This window comes from Suncus etruscus, chromosome 3, assembly GCF_024139225.1.
Source record: "Suncus etruscus isolate mSunEtr1 chromosome 3, mSunEtr1.pri.cur, whole genome shotgun sequence".
In the NCBI taxonomy this organism is placed as follows: Eukaryota; Metazoa; Chordata; class Mammalia; order Eulipotyphla; family Soricidae; genus Suncus; species Suncus etruscus.
Window position 1 is genome coordinate 103506579 of NC_064850.1, and position 16968 is coordinate 103523546.

The following is a 16968-nucleotide window of genomic DNA, read 5'->3' on the forward strand; positions in this document are numbered from 1 at the left end:
GTCATTCACAGCTCAACATGTTACACTTAGCAGTACAGCATTTGACATATGCAGGCTTTTATTAACTCAGTAGTTTAAGATTAATGACTAAATGGACTTTACAACCTTTCAGAGTTGTTATTTCAGCTGATTCTTCCCTGAAGAAAAACGTATGGAGAACATGAGTAAATATTTAAATAGTCAACATTACTCTAAGAATACGATCTTCAAGAGTATCTTATTATATATAGTCCAAGTAAAATTTCCTAAAAATACAGAATGATTCAAAAGAGACATGACCATTCCTTCTTTAGAAGTAATTAAAAATTAAAAAATCTATGGGCTGGAGTGATAGCACAACGGTACGGCATTTGCCTTACACGTGGGTGATCCAGGATGGACCTCAGTTCAATCCCTGACATCCCATATGGTCCCCCAAGCCAGGAGTAACCCTTGAGTGTCACTGGGTGTGGTCCAAAAACAAAAATAAATAAAATATTAAAAATCTGGTATAAAGTATATATACACATACATACACACAGAGATGTCAACTGAGCCTCCATCAGTCACATCACATTGGAGATTTTAGGTCTCCAATCTATGAAACAGAACCAATCCACATCCACTTCTTGTTTACTAAATCCAACTCACATCAAAACCTCAGGATTTTTAACCTAAAAACAATTCCCTTGGGCATTCTCTCCTCAGGTTTTATAAGCATCTCCCAACATTAGTGGTCCCTTTTATGCTATCATTCCTTTATATGAAATATTCAAAATGTCACTTAATTCCAGGAAACAGAGTAATGGAACCGTCTATTTTTTAACACAGGCCACATCCAAGCAGTGCTGGGGAGAAGGCAGGCCAGTTCCTATGAAACAAGGATCCAATGATGGGCTGGTTTAGTGCTCAGCTGGCTCTGGGCTGTGGAGGGATGCCAGGGTCACACCTAGCAGTGTGGGCAGCAAGGGACATGACCACTCAGTGCTGGGACAGAACTCCCATTGTAGATATGTGAGCCATAACTGGGACGATGTCTAGTTTTCTCTTTATTAACTGCATCATATAGATCCAGGAAAGATGATGGCCACACATAACAGGAATAAAATGCCTGGTCACAGAGACCCAGTGATAGAGAAGTCAAGGGTGTGTAAGGCGGAGTTCAATCTTAAGTCTGGCACTACCACCACCAGAACAACAGAAAAGGAGGTAAAATGGTCCTAAATAACTAACTGGCTCAGCCTTGTTTTCTTCAAAGGAAGTAATCTTGGGACCAGAGAGACAGTGGGTAAGGGGCTTGACTGGCACACAACTGACCTCAGAGTTCAATCCCCAGACCCCATAGGGTCCCCCCAGGCCTGTCAGGAGTAATTCATGAGTGCACAGTCAGGAGTAATCACTGACCAGAGCCAGTTGTAGCCCAAATACCAAAAAAATAAAATAGCTGCAACATTTTGAAAAAAGATCTCAAAGTCTCTTCTTGCTCTCACATGAGCTCACAATTGATTTCCTCTCCCTTGCATAACCATCTGTTTCTCCCTCTGTCCTGAACCAATTCTACTAATATACAAACACCTCTTAAATCTGGGTGGACACATAGTGGTAGAGTATAGACCCCACTGAAGGGCCCCAAGTCAACAACAGCAACTAATTATCTCCAGCTGATTATTCCCACCTCCTTCTCCAGCTGTTAGATACTGTTAGTCATTCCCCTGGCCTGACTCCTTTTAGAACTGTCTACACACTATCTCTATTTTCTCATTCCCTCCCAGCTTCTCAACATTTGGTCCCTGAAACACTCAAATAAGAACTTTGAAAGTTAACAGTATCCATATTCCCTAAATTCTTTCTCGCCTCTCCTAATTCCAATCCTCAGCAGATCCGGCTGCCTCCCTTTGTCCTGACAAGTACATAGTCATCTTCTCTGGCTTTTGCTGTCCTTAGTCCTCTGGTTTCCCCATTACGAGTCAACATTTGTGTCTCCTGTGGGTTGTTTCTCATGTCAGAGTCCTTGATTTGACTCCTAAATGTTAACTCCAGCCCTCCTCTCTGGAAAGTAATCTCATACAGGGGTCTCAAACTCAATTTACCTGGGGGACGCAGGAGGCAAAGTCGGGGTGATCCTTGAGTGCAAAGTCAGTAATAAGCCTTGAACACTGGGGTGTGGTGTGTGTGTGTGTGTGTGTGTGTGTGTGTGTGTGTGTGTGTGTGTGTGTGTGACCCAAACAACTAAAACAAAACAAAAAAGATTCCTCTAGGGCAGGGCCACAAAATGTTGTAGAGAGGGACACGTTTGCGGCCCATGGGTCGCGAGTTTGAGACCCCTGGTACACTAGTGAGTTAAATAAAGCAAAGCCTCAGATCTAACTCTTCACTGTAATATCCACTCATCTACATGCCAGCTCTGTGTAGCCTACTGGCTGTGCATGTCACAGTAACTCACATTGAAAATGCTCAAAACAGACCTTAAAACTGCTTCCTTATAATCAGTACCCAGTTGCGTTAGACAAAAACCTTGGAGTTCTTACCATCTTTGGCTCCTTTGTTCTTCACATCCCATCTTTCTGCCAGCACCCCTTTCCGAAATAAATCTTTACTGGCCCAACCAAGTTCACAGTTTGCTGTTCAGAAGAGCATGTGTGTCACTATCTTGCTATTATCATGGACAGCTCTAGTTCAGTCTGACAATATGCTGGCATTAAGTCACATGATCTCATCTCTCTACTCTAACCCTCTACATTCTTTAGAAGAAAATACAAACCATCCTCATATAAGAATCTTACACAATTTACTGATTTATTATATTAAGATTGCTTTCGCCTTACTACACTTTAATAATCCTTCCACCTGCCAATGAACTATTCTATGTCCGTGGCTGAGCATTTGGGATACCTCAACATTGCACATTATTTCTCTCTCTCCCCCCTCCCCCTCCCTCCCTCTCTCTCTCTCCTCTCTCCTCTCTCCTCTCTCCTCTCTGCTCTCTCCTCTCTCTCCTCTCTCCCCTCTCCCCTCTCCCCTCTCTCTCCTCTCTCTCCTCTCCTCTCTCCCCTCTCCCCTCTCCCCCCCCCCTCTCTCTCTCTCTCTCTCTCTCTCTCTCTCTCGTTTTTGGGTCACACCCAGCAGTGCTCAGGGGTTACTCCTGGCCTCTCCCCTCTCCCCTCTCCCCTCTCCCCTCTCTCTCTCTCTCTCTCTCTCTCTCTCTCTCTCTCTCTCTCTCCCTCTCTCACTCTCTCTCTCTCTCTCTCTCTCTCTCTCTCTCTCTCTCTCTCGTTTTTGGGTCACACCCAGCAGTGCTCAGGGGTTACTCCTGGCTCCACGCTCAGAAATCGCTCCTGACACATTATTTCTGCACAACTGCTCTGATTCAAATGTTGCCCTATTTTAAACCACAAGTCAAAGTATACACCTTTTTCCTTTGGAAGGTGGGATCAGAAAGTGCCCAGGATTGAACCCAGGGCCTCTTTGATGCACAGCAAGTGACCACATCCATTCTTACTAGGCAAGCCTAGAGCATCTAAATAAAGCGTAACTAATCCTGTCTGCTAGACTGGAAGTATGAGCTGAAATGGCAGCTGTCTGCTCTCCTTCAAGATGAGTCTCCAAGGCCTAAATCAATATCCGCACTCAGTCAGCATGTGATCAATAACTGTTGACTCAATAAATGCATAAATCTTCCATATGACAATGTTTTCTGTAAATGGGGAAAGGAGTCAAATATTTTCACTAGCCATATCAAGTTTCTTAATAATCTTTAAAAGTGTCTATATAATTAGCAATGACATAGAATGCACATGTAACCAGCAGGCTCCTATTTCCAACACTGAATGGCCCCACTCACTTGGCTCTTTTACAGATTTTTCTCAGCCTCTCTGCCTCTATCATAGAATTGTCTTCCCCTCTGGCAAATACATTACTTTCAATTCCATGGATTAATGGAGCAAACATTAAGTTGTATTGAAAACTCACATGATTTTTAAGTGATGATTTGAGAACCTTTGCATTGCATAGAGCAAAGGATCTTACAATAACAATGGCATTCATCTGCTGAGAATCAATGGATTGTTCATAAATGGGTGTGCAGTAATAATGCACAAAGCTGAATAAACACAAGTCTTCCCCACCCACCAGAGAGGAATTATGTTCTTTTACTACCCTGGACAAAATAAACAGGCTTTGAAATTCTTTAAAGCATTTTATTTCTAAAGTTAAAAAACTTTACTTGTTTGGACTGGACACCTTGACTATTGCCTAATAATTCCAGAAATAAATATTTTATTTGTAAATTTCAAGGAAAATATCTAAGTACAATATTTTTCCCAAAAATGGTAGAACGGTAAAGTATTTGATCCAAATACAAAGTTTATCTATAGCTTTGACTTTTCTTTTTCTTAAAAAAAAAAAAAGGATGTTACATTAGTTTCAGCTGACTTTTTTCTCATAATAAGTCAGAATTTACTGTACAAAATAATTATTTAAAAAAATAATTATCTAATTTGTACCAACAAAACTGTAGAGTTCCAAAATAGACTTTCTGAAGTAAAAACAGACTAAATGATACCACTGAATTAACTTGCAAGTTCTAAAACTAGTGGATGGGTATATGGATTTTATTATCTCTACTTCTATAATTTGGAAACTTTACAAAGTAGTATTAAAATTTTGTTAACTAGTAAGAATTAGTATTACCCTAAATATCATTATAACCAAAACAGTATGTGTATACAATAATGCCTTACAGATGTTCTTATATTTTTATTCTATATGTAGTTTTATAAGCTGATGGCATGCTGGCATATTAATTAATTACATTTGAAAAATGACTTATTCAATTAAATAGACAATTCGAAAGTCTAGGAATGTGACTCAGTGAAAACATTATGTCATGCATATATAGAACCCTGGCTCAGTCACAAGCAAACAAATTCAGCAACAAAGAAAGAAAAAAGGAAAAAAAATAGTCGATTGATGCTACAATTTTTCCTCAGGCAAGCTGTCATTAAAGAATAGAAAATAATAGACTTTAAAAAGTATTCTTGCTTTAATTTGAGTCATCATCTAAATTCTCAATGGCTTTGCCCTTTCTAATAAAACTTGACTGAATTTTTAAACACTTAGCCTGCAATTTACTTTAACTTAAATGATTTTCATTAAAATTTTAATTTTAGAAGTACCCAATTCTCCTGATACTTTTTTCAATTAACAACTAACTATGAAATTGACATGCTCACAAATTAATTAGTGTTTAAAGAGTAAAGGAGAAATACACAGACAAAGGTATTCCTTTCATAATTAAAAACTGCTGGGATCAAAAATAGCAAAAATTTGGGGGGAAGGCTCACATTAAATCCTAATTAGCACAGGCCAGAGGAATGGTACAGCGGGTAAGGGGCTTGTTTGCACGCAAGCCAGTCCAGATTTCATCCTTGCACCCTATATAGCTCCCTATATAGTCCTCTGTGCCCTCCAGAAATAATTCCTAAGTATAGAGCCAAGATTAACCGCCAAGCAATGCTGAATACAGCCTCAAAACGATGGATGGATGGATGGATGGATGGATGGATGGATGGATGGATGGATGGAAGGAAGGAAGAAAGGATAAAGGGAGGGAGGGAGGGAGGGAAGGAGGGAGGGAGAGGAGAAAAGAAGGGAAGGAGGGAGGGAGGGGTGGGGAGAGGGAGGGAGGTATGGTAGATCCTAATTAGCTTTTATATGTGATCCATATTTGTTACTTTATTTTTGCCTAATTAAGGTCAAAGCACCTCCATAATGTTTTTCTTTTTTCCTTTTCTTCTCTTTCGTGTTTTTAATTTCATAATAAGTTCTAGACAATAAAAAATTATATTGCTGTACAATAAAAAATAAGGTTAAAATACATTAAAATATTGTATAAATTGTTTTCCAGAAAATAAATATTATAATCAAATATGACATATTATATATAAATATAACATATATTAATATATGATGTAATAATATATATTAATAAATTATCATCAAACACCTTCTAAAGCATACTAAAATACAGAATCTTATCTTTCTTTGAATTATTATAAAAAAATATAGCTCCTGGGACCGGAGAGATAGCATGGAGGTAAGGCATTTGCCTTGCATGCAGGATGGTGGTTTGAATCCCAACATCCCATATGGTCCCCCAAACCTGCCAGGAAATATTTCTGAGCTAGAGCCAGGAGTAACACCTGAGCGCTGCCGGGTATGACCCAAAAAGGGGGGGGAAATGGCTCCTTTCGGTAATATTTATCAAGAGTGTTTATTGCTTTAGGAAAGGGAGTGAGAAAAAAGCTTCACTGGGACCAAAAATATATAGTCAAATATAGACAAGTAAAATTCCTTGACCATAATAAATTATCACATAAAATTCTAGCATCTTGCTATTACTAATCTAAAAATGACTTACCTAAGTTGATGCTCCCTCAAGTTTGATAAGGCTTCCATACCGTGTAGATAGGAATACACTATTTCCAGATCCTGTTTGAAAACAAAAATAAAAATCATTAGACTTCTCAGAACAAAAAATTCTAAAATATGACACTATATTAACAGATCAAAGAAAGAAAGCTTTTTAATGTTTTCTTAGACATTAGTAAGTGAGAGCTAAAATGTGCAGATGTCATTTGTAATTCTAACTACCTTTGCTTTTATATATTCATATATGTACGTATGCATATATAAGTCAATAAAATATAAGCTTGCTCAAGCTTACAAAGTAAACTTCTTTCCAGTTTTTTATTATCAATCTTTTACCTTTTACATCAAAATATCAAAGAAATTTTAAAATGTAAAAAAATAAGTGTATCTCTAAAATAGTTGTCTGCATCATGACTAACTCAATTTTTATATCTAGACAATATGAATTCTATAGCTTAAGTTATGGGCCATTTTGAGTTGGCTTCTATACATAGTGTAAGGTAAAGCTCCTGTGAGCCCAGCACCTTGTGCTGAAATTCTTCTTTCTCCAATATATTACACTGTTACCTCTGTTCTGAATCAAGTGACCATTTATTACAAAGTTATTTCTCAACTCTGAAGTCTAGGGAACTTCCAATTCTGTCCCACCAATTTATGCATCTATCCCCATCTTGTGCCACAATCATACTTTTTTTTTTTTTTTAACAGAGCTAGGAAGTAATTGTCAAGGTCAGGAAGTCTAAATGACTAATCTTACTATACTTGTTAAAGATTATCTAGGCTCTCCTGCCTGTCTTGCATTTCCATAGGAATTTCAGAATCAGCTTGCAAAGCTCTCAAATGAGCAACTGGTGTCTCCAAAAGGACCAAAGTGGCTCAGCTGAGCAATTTGGAGTCCTACCATTTAATAGCATCAAGGCACCAAATCTAGGACAATATTTACGGGATTAATACTTCTGCTTCCGGGGCGAAGAGATAGCATGCAGGTAAGGCATTTGCCTTGCAGGCATAAGGATGGTAGCTCAAATCCCGGCATCCCATATGGTCCCCCGAGCTTGCCAGGAGAGATTTCTGGTCGTAGAGCCAAGAGTAACCCCTGAGCGCTGCCAGGTGTGACTCAAAAACCAAAACCAAAACAAACAGACAAACAAACAAAAAACTTCCACTTCCTTCAACAGTCTTTTGCTCCTTCCAGTGTCTAAATCGTGCACATCTTTGCTTCTAGTTCATCCTCTCTATGTTAATTTTGTTAAAAAAAAAAAAAAACTGTACATTTCAGAAAATAATTTTAGGCCCAGAGCAATAGCACAGCAGTAGGGCGTTTGCCTTGTACGCAGCTGACCCAGGATGGACCTGGGTTTGATACCCAGAGTTCATATGGTCCACCGAGCAAGGTGTGATTTCTGAGCACATATCCAGGAGCAATCCAGGAGCATCACTGGGTGTGGCCCAAAACCAAACAAAAATAATTTTAGAACAAACTACTATTTGTGCAACTGTATTTTCTATATCTAGGTCACAGATACATACCCAAGATCACAGAATAATTAGGTAATTCAAGCCCTTTAAATATACTAATAAAAATTTCAGCCCAGAATATTTTAGCAACGTCTGCTCTTATGGAGGAGGATGAGTAGAAAACCAAGCTGGTCACTCTAAAGACAACCAATATAAAATGAATTAATACTAGACTTAATGTATTAAGTCTAGGTATCATGTCTAGTGGCCAAAATTCACAAACTCGCCGTCTCAAATTTTATTTTTCTATAGTCTTTGCTATTTTCCTCATTTTTTAGAAACTTTATGAAGATTATAATGTGAAAGTGATCCATAAATTCAATATAAAGATTAAAATCTAAACCTTTCCACCACCTAAGACTGTGTGAGCTCCTCAAGCTAACAAATCCCTTTAGAAGAAATCTTTCTTCAATTGAAAAACCAATAAAAAATATCCTAATTCTGGATAATCTTAAGGCTCACATTTTAATTTTAAATGTTATTAAATTATAATACCATTAATATCATTAAAATTATATTATTAAATATTGTGATCATTAAATAGAACAGAATGATTGCCCACAGCCTGCAATGCCTTCCTTCTGCGTAAAAAAATAAATAACTACATCTACTTATTCACCAAGCAAATTATTAATATTCACAAACCAAATAAGTTTATGCAAGTCAAGAAAGTATGTTTGGGGCACGAAGAGATAGCACAGCGGCGTTTGCCTTGCAAGCAGCCGATCCAGGACCAAAGGTGGTTGGTTCAAATCCCGGTGTCCCATATGGTCCCCCGTGCCTGCCAGGAGCGATTTCTGAGTAGACAGCCAGGAGTAACCCCTGAGCACTGCAGGGTGTGACCCAAAAATTAAAAAAAAAAAAAAAAAAGTATATTTGGCCAAAGAGTAGAATTATTCTGATATGTGTTTGCAGCAAGGACTGTGACCAACTGGTACTCAGAGGCCCCAAAATCCCAGGGCACTATTCTGGACCCTGAGCTGCAGTTCAAAGCAAGGGGCCACGTACACAGTGCTGCTACAGGCCCTGCAATGCCAGGGATTTCCCAGCCACCCCAACGGTGCTGTAGCCCACAGTGCTCAGGGGTCATGTGGAGTTGGAAACTGAATTGGAGCAGGTGCACCCTAACGACCACACAATCTATGGCCCCAGAAACAGGATTTTCAAAAGCAAATAAAAGGTGTGGAAAGAAAACATGAGAGAAACTAGAATTTGTAAATTCTATGAAAGAATCAAGGAAAAGAAGAGCCTAAGGTCTTAAAATTCTGACAACAGGCCTCCAAATAAATCTCTCATTCTTCAAACACACTAAGCAAAATCAAAATTTCAAAAATAAAAAAGTGGAAAAAAGTTAAAATAAAAAGTGCTTTCCATTGCCAAATGACACTTTGAAGCTAGCTGCTTTTTAACATGACAGGGTTTCTTGTTGCCAGACAGTGGCACCTCCTGCACAAGTTAGAGCCCAGCTGTGCCACGTACATCATCCAGACTTGATTTCCAGTCTGTCTCATTATGCAAGCTAGATCCAGGAATAGTGACCCCACCATTCCCTATTTTATGACACTATATATCACTGCAATTTGCAAACTAAGGTGTATTTATTGTTTGTGTATTTTTTGTTAGTAAATATTTTGGAAACAATGGTACATCTTCCCTACAATTTGATGACATAAGAGGGCCTGGGAACTTACTGGGGTCCTTTGAGGCCTTCAGCATTTTACAACAGATAAAGCAAGTTTTCTTTCTGTGCAAATGTCAAAGCATAAACAGAACATTCACAACACATAATCATGCCATTTTAGGAGTATATCCAACTTTGTGTCACACATGCACACAGTCAGAGATCCTTGCTGATGTTTTCTGAGCTCACTCCATGCTCAGGTCAAGGTGAACTGAGTAATATTTTGATATCGACCAATATCACCTTTGGAATCTTCTGGTCAACCTATACTACCTCTTCTGGTGTCCAATGACCTCCATTACCCCAGACCTCATTCAGGGGTACAGAGCTCAAGATAATAAATAATCGGGTTATGTTGTGGGTGTGATGAATCTGTCAACATCTGTGTTTCCTCCTTGCAAACAAATTCTCCAAGTGGCCTGACATTTCAGGAAACACAAGGGGAAAAAAAAAGTATGGTCAAAAAAATAGAGGTGAGGCCAGGACTGGGACTCCAAAACCACGAAACTGCTACTGCCCCTTCCTGGCTCAGGGGAGTTACCCCCACAGCTTCTGCCATTTCTGGCCAGGAATTCTACCTCATTTCCCCCTTGTGGTTCACCTTTATTTAAATGATATATGAGCCCTGGGGTCGGAGGAACAGTATAGCAAGTACAGTGCTTGCCCTTCTCAGGACTGGACCGAGACTCAATCTCCAGCTTCACATATAGTCCCTGAGCACAGAGCCAGAAGTCCTGAGAACCACCAGGTATGGCCCCCAAACCAAAATTAATCTAAATAAATAAATGTGATCTGAAAGCCCCTATAAAAAAAGCACTGACCCCCATCACAAAGTGCCAAGAAAGTCAGAACAATCTGGAATCTGAGATCCCCTATCACACTCCACCAAAAATGGGAGAGTCCTAAAACAGAAGACAAGGAAGGACATAGTCTTTCTGAAGTTATACTTTTAGATTCAGATAAATTTTTTTTCTGTACAGACAAGAGATACTCATCAGAACAATAGCAGGTTTCATAAGTACTAGAGCAAAAAATGCTGGAAGTTAAATCATAGAAGTGATTTATTTCTGCCAAGAAACTTTGATATGCAAACACCAAACACTTAAAATCTCCCTGCCCTGTCTCTCAAAACGCACATGATTGTTACTATTTCAATGGACCTCTAAAAATATAAACTATGTTCCTCCCAAATTCTCTGGTCTTGAATACAAACAGGAAAACATGGCTCTAACCAGGAAGAAGCATATTTTCTCCAGAGAACAATAAGCCTTTCCTCATGCCCTGGGAAGCACATCCTTTATTCAAAAATAGATATGATTGGAATAAAAGGAGATTAAAGTTCTAAGATGACTGTATCTCTGTGGACAATGATAGAGACGGGCCAACTGGATTGTGGTTTTCCACGAAAAAGAGGTTTCTTACCCAGTGTGATATCTGCTATTACCAACACCAAAACTCAATTATTCAGGAGATTGTTCCCAAGTGAACCAAAACCTTCTGTTTAGAGTTTATAAACAGGACATGGGCCTAACAGCAAAGAAGTCATAGGAAAGTTCTCTGCATCTTAGACTGTTGCTAATTTCTCTCTGGGGACTCATTCGGAACGTAACAGACCTTGCAGCAAACTTGTGACTTAAAACTAGCTTTTAATATTAGTTGTTCACCAGCATCAGTGATCTACTAACAATTTACAGTATATTTCACTAGGATGTTTGTAAAACCGAGAAGATGACTACCTCCTCCCCCCAGATACTTCCTAAACTACCTCCTCCCTAGGCACTGAGGGGACTGGGGGGCTGGGGGGGCAGCCGATGATGACAGACTTATTTGTGCCTGGGATGCAGCTCTGTGGAAGCACACACACCTCCCAATATCTTACTGATCCCAGCACCATAACCATGCGTGAGTTTTGCTTATGTCTAAAGCTAAAATTACAAGTTGACCTAAACTTCCAGTTATAATAAATCATTTTAAGTGTAAAATATCAAGATAATTTTAATAGCAAAATTAACTCCTTTAAAGATACCTGAATTGTCAAAAAAAATTAAGCCAAGATTTACTACAATAGTCCAGTGAAAAACAAAGCAGGTACATGCCTTACAATTTAAATAGGAGAATGATAGGTGGTTTGTAGCCTAAGTGGCAAGGGCGCAAGACCAGAGTATTGATGACAACATGCTCTCCCTTGCAATGTCAAAAAGGTACTTTTGTGAGTCCAAGAGGCAGTACAGAGTCAAGGCACAGGTCTTGCTTGCTGCCAACCCTGCTTCAATCCCTGGCACCATGTGGTAACCAGGGCATCACTGAGTGCCAAGAATCCTCAGAGAGCATCCCAAGAGTGTGCCCCTAGAGACGTTTCAGTATGGACAGGGCTGTGCCAAAGGCCACTGCAGAATGACTATGTCTAAAGTCAACCCAGCATCACACAGCCCAGGGAAGGCAGGACCGAACCATCAAGCCTTGCATTAAACCACCATCACCAATCCAGCTAATAGAGAAGCACCAGAACAGGACATCTTGTCCCGATACCACTTGGTGTGGGGGTTGAGGACAGCAGTTTGTTTTCTGTGGACAAACATCACTAACAATGAATTAGAGCTTAGCTTTGGAAATTACTAGAGAGGTAGTTAAAGGCTAGAATGTCCAAACCTTCTCCTACGAAGTGGGAGATGGGTCAGAAAAGGGAGTCTTCACATTACTCAGTCTACTGACATGGGAGTTAAGATACAACGGTTTAGTTAGGACATTCAAACTTTTTGCTCTGAAACATACCATTATCCCACGGAATATAAACAGAATGTGGGGTCTGGTGAAGAGGATGAAACAGCTTAAGTCCTTGTTCCTGTCACCGCCAATATGCGTGACCTTACATGTGTTATAAAAACTACTTTTGCGGGGCTGAAGCAATAGCACAGTGGTAAGGCATCTGCCTTGCACACAGCCAACTGGGTTCTATCTCCAGCATCCCATATGGTCCCCCGAGCCTGCCAGGAGTAACTTCTGAATGGGAGCCAGGAGTAAAGCATGAGCATCACAGGGTATGACCCAAACCTGCCCCAAAAATAAAAATAAAATAAAACGTATCTTTCCAACAGCTATATCATTTAAAAAACTAAAAACTACTTTTACAAAACCAGGTGAACAATAACTTGGTTAGGCTGTGTAGGGGAAGTGCATTGTAAGTTTTTAACAACACATGGGCAGATACTAATTCTTAAAAAAAAAAAAAAAGATAGGTATGGAGGTATGCAAGAGCACAGCAGGTAGTTTGCCTTGCATGTGGTCAACCCAGGTTCGATCCCTGGCATCCCGTATGGGCCCCTGCGCTTGCCAGGAGTAATTTCTGAGCAGAGAACTAGAAGTAACCCCTGAGCTCAGTAGGGTGTGGCCCTAAAACAAACAAACAAACAAACAAAAAGTATAGATAGATGATTTGATTCAGTACCAACCCAGTACTAAAATACAGTAATGTCAAGAATATAATGCAGTTTTTGGGACCGATGAGGTGGCGCTAGAGGTAAGGTGTCTGCCTTGCAAGCGCTAGCCAAGGAAGGACCGTGGTTCAATCCCCTGGCGTCTAATATGGTCCCCCCCAAGCCAGGGACAATTTCTGAGTGCTTAGCCAGGAGTAACCCCTGAGCATCAAACGGGTGTGGCCTAAAAAAAAAAAAAAAAATATATATATATATATATATATATATATAAAATGCAGTTCTAAAATATCTATATATTCGAGTGTCTACAAAGTAATGTATCCTTTTCATATGTATCTGTCTCCCCCAACCCAAAACTAAATGACTTGCTTATCGAATATATAAAAGGCCTCAGTACTACCTTTGTTTTGTAAATCCCGGTTTTGAATCTCAGGTTGGGCAGACAGATGCTTACACTCTCCAGAGCATATACCAATCAGCGCTATTGTTAGCACATCATACTCAACCCGCCTGCAACCCAACTTCCGGACTGCACCCTAAATAAAGCTCAACAATAACACGTCTTGCACATAATGACCAGCAACATTTAGGTCTATCTACTTTTAAGTTCCTTAAAACATACTCCCCTTCCTCTTGTCCAGTAAAGAGCTCTTCTTTGCCCACTCCTGCCCAGACTCCCTTTCTGAGCCATCAACTGAAGCCATCAGTAAATCATTGCCCTCTGCCATAGTATTCAGTAGATGATGCTCCACTCCTGCCCCACTCCTATTCAACCATTCAGATATTCTGCATCAAACAACAGACTGTATTGGCTGCAGTCGACACATTAATGGACGTATTCCTGCAGTGGTGGTAGTGTGCAGGACTTTAAAGTGAATACTCCTTAGGATAATAGTGAAAGGAGAGAATGAAATGTGTTTTTAATCTTGGTGTTCAGAGAGTGGTGAATGCCAACCAGAATAGGCTGCGATAATTCTAGGAATGGCCACAAGATGGCAGACTGGATCAATGCATGGTTATTTGCTAAGAAGAGAAAACTTGTCCCTGGGTGTCAACACTTACCCTGCACATTCACAATAGCTATTCTCAGTTTATTCCACCTCCTAAAGAGTGGAAAATGACAAGTTCATCTGTACCATTATTAAAACAACTTGCCATTCTGGGCAGGAAAATATCTACCGTAAGCTAGTCTCCTAAGCACCTCTCTGTAAAACATCAGAGCCTTTGAAGCAAAATGTCAGATCACTGCACTGCTTGAGTGTTGTGCCACTGCAGCCCATCCTAACCCGTTATGCACCTGCACACGAAAGAAAGAAAGAAAGAAAGAAAGAAAGAAAGAAAGAAAGAAAGAAAGAAAGAAAGAAAGAAAGAAAGAAAGAAAGAAAGAAAGAAAGAAAGAGAGAGAGAGAGAGAGAGAGAGAGAGAGAGAAAGAGAAAGAGAGAAAGAGAGAAAGAGAGGAGGGAGGGAGGGAGGGGGGAGGGAGGGAGGGAGGGAGGGAGGAGGGAGGGAGGAAGGAAGGAAGGAAGGAAGGAAGGAAGGAAGGAAGGAAGGAAGGAAGAAGAAAGGAAGGAAGAAAGGAAGAAGGAAGGAAGGAAGAAGGAAAGAAAGAAAGAAGAAAGAAAGAAAGAAAGAAAGAAAGAAAGAAAGAAAGAAAAGAAAGAAAGAAAGAAAGAAAGAAAGAAAAGAAAGAAAGAAAGAAAGAAAGAAAGAAAGAAAGAAAGAAAGAAAGAAAAGAAAGAAAGAAAGAAAGAAAGAAAAAGAAAGAAAGAAAGAAAGAAAGAAAGAAAGAAAGAAAGAAAAAGAAAGAAAGAAAGAAAGAAAGAAAGAAAGAAAAGAAAAAGAAAAATATGTGATTTGCAATAAAATTCCTAAGTATATATTCTCCTTTTGGGGGGGGGGTTTCGGCCACACCCGGTGATGCTCAAGGTTTACTCCTGGCTATGCACTCAGAAATCTCTCCTGGCTTGGGGGACCATATGGGAGGCAGGGAATCAAACCGCGGTCCGTCCGAGGCTAGCACGCACAAGGCAGACAGATGCCTTACAGCTTGCACCACCGTTCCGGCCCCAGTATATATTCTTAAACAACCATCTCCATCCTAAATCATATGAAGGATGTTTCTGAGCTTAATACCCATAAAGAAACAGTCCCCCAGCTTACATGTCAAAGCTGAGGGAAACCTGGCATGTCTTTCTTCAGTCTGGGGTTCCACACTGTATGCTTCCAATATGCATGAGTAATAAATTCCAAAAGCAAAGGGCACCAATGCAAGCTAGTCTGTAGAAGTCCTTGCCTGGTATTTTCCACTGAAAAAGGCACTGTATGTTTGTGTTTCTGACCAGTTTCAAAGTTGAGACAAAGTGTATTTATAAAGAAATTACCTCTGGAATTAACCACAAAAAATTTAAAAATGAGCATCTGAGTTAAGCAGTACACTCTTGTCCCAAGCTGCCTATATCAACAGCAGCCATTTGAATATATGCAGTATATAAATGATGTCAACCTCGTTTTCAAGAAATGCAAGCATTGAGTGGTTGATACAGACATCACAGGCAATTTTTGATCATGAAATCAACATTATGTTTAGCAACTTAGAACACATACTATCTTCTATGCACACTGTTATGTCCTATGGGAAATAATTACCTACACAAGCTTAATTTATGAAAATAAAATCTCATTTATAAAAAATTAAACTATCTTATTCCAATTAAAAAAATCCATCTTGTGCACAGAAAAGGAAATGGCAAGTGTCTAAATCCATTTTAAAGTGTCTAAGTATTTCTCTTTCAGAACAATGCACTTTTACCAAGCCTATAGTTTCCCAGAACTCCCACAGGCAGCAAGAACAAACATCAATGTATCTCATTTTCCACTGAAAATTACCCTGTATTTTTGTGCAAGACTGCAAATCTTGTAGTCAAATTTTAGTTTCACAGTATAGACTGACAAACTAAGTCTTCTTTGCAGTGCATCTAATGCTAATTCAGTTTTTGCTCTGTGTTTAATCCTGCAGTAAGTGAATGACTGTATTTTAAATTAGCATTTAAATATTTCGTTAACTCCCAACCACCAAAAAAGTGAACTCATGTGTGCACACAAAATCTAAATAAAATGATTTCTGGATCAGCTTCAACTGCAGTTGGAGCAGAGAACATCTCAGCATGGTGCTGAACTCTGAGACGGTGTGGCTCAGAGTAAGCCCTACAGAAACCTTGTTTGGTAGGGGTGAGAGAAGAGACTGCAGCTCACCACACCATTCACTGACTTCTAGCCGCCAGGGTCCTCACAGTCTACCCTGATCACCTCCAGTTTCTAAAGCAATACATTTCAGGTTGAGATTTAGATCCTTGTTTAGGCTCATGTACCTAAAAATAAATGTCAGTCTTGTTTCCATAGTCAAGTTAGGCAGTTGAATGGGACACTGAGGACACAGGCTCTTCATTACCTCTTAGCAAAAAGGAAAAGCTTCTGAATGGACAGAGATTTTAAATATAGAAAACTCCGTTGCTGCCATTTTTTTCTAGGACAAAAGAGAAAAATAATTCAACATCTGTTTTTTCCATCCTGAATGTTTCACAGGAGAGGACCACCAATAAAAAATATTTCTTATTCTCAAGTGTTTTTATTTCTCAAGAGGACAGGAAAGCAAATGAAAATATTCTTCATGGGTAATTGAAATACTGCCAATTCTGTTAGAAATAGGCTAAAATATCAAAGCAAATTTAGACACTATTCAAAACTGGGCTCTTTCTGAACTGTCCATATTGGCAAAGTGGCAGGAACAAAAGGGGATTTAATCATACAACTAGGTAAATGGATAGGAAGGGAGGATGCAGTGTAGAACAAAAAGATGTGAGTCACTGGCCATAAGGATTGGGGAGTTCTTCCCTTGTTCAAGATCACTACTAGAAAGGAAGCACACC

General features: G+C 39.5%; 1 protein-coding gene across 1 annotated transcript in view; it reads right to left on the reverse strand.

Moving 5' to 3' along the window:
* The window catches only part of RAPGEF2 (Rap guanine nucleotide exchange factor 2), a 273060-nt gene that overhangs the window by 186772 nt on the left and 69320 nt on the right, over positions 1 to 16968 (reverse strand). The window contains exon 2 of the mRNA XM_049770221.1: positions 6398 to 6468. Coding sequence (XP_049626178.1) covers positions 6398 to 6468 — 71 coding nt within the window. The remainder of the gene's footprint in view (positions 1 to 6397; positions 6469 to 16968) is intronic.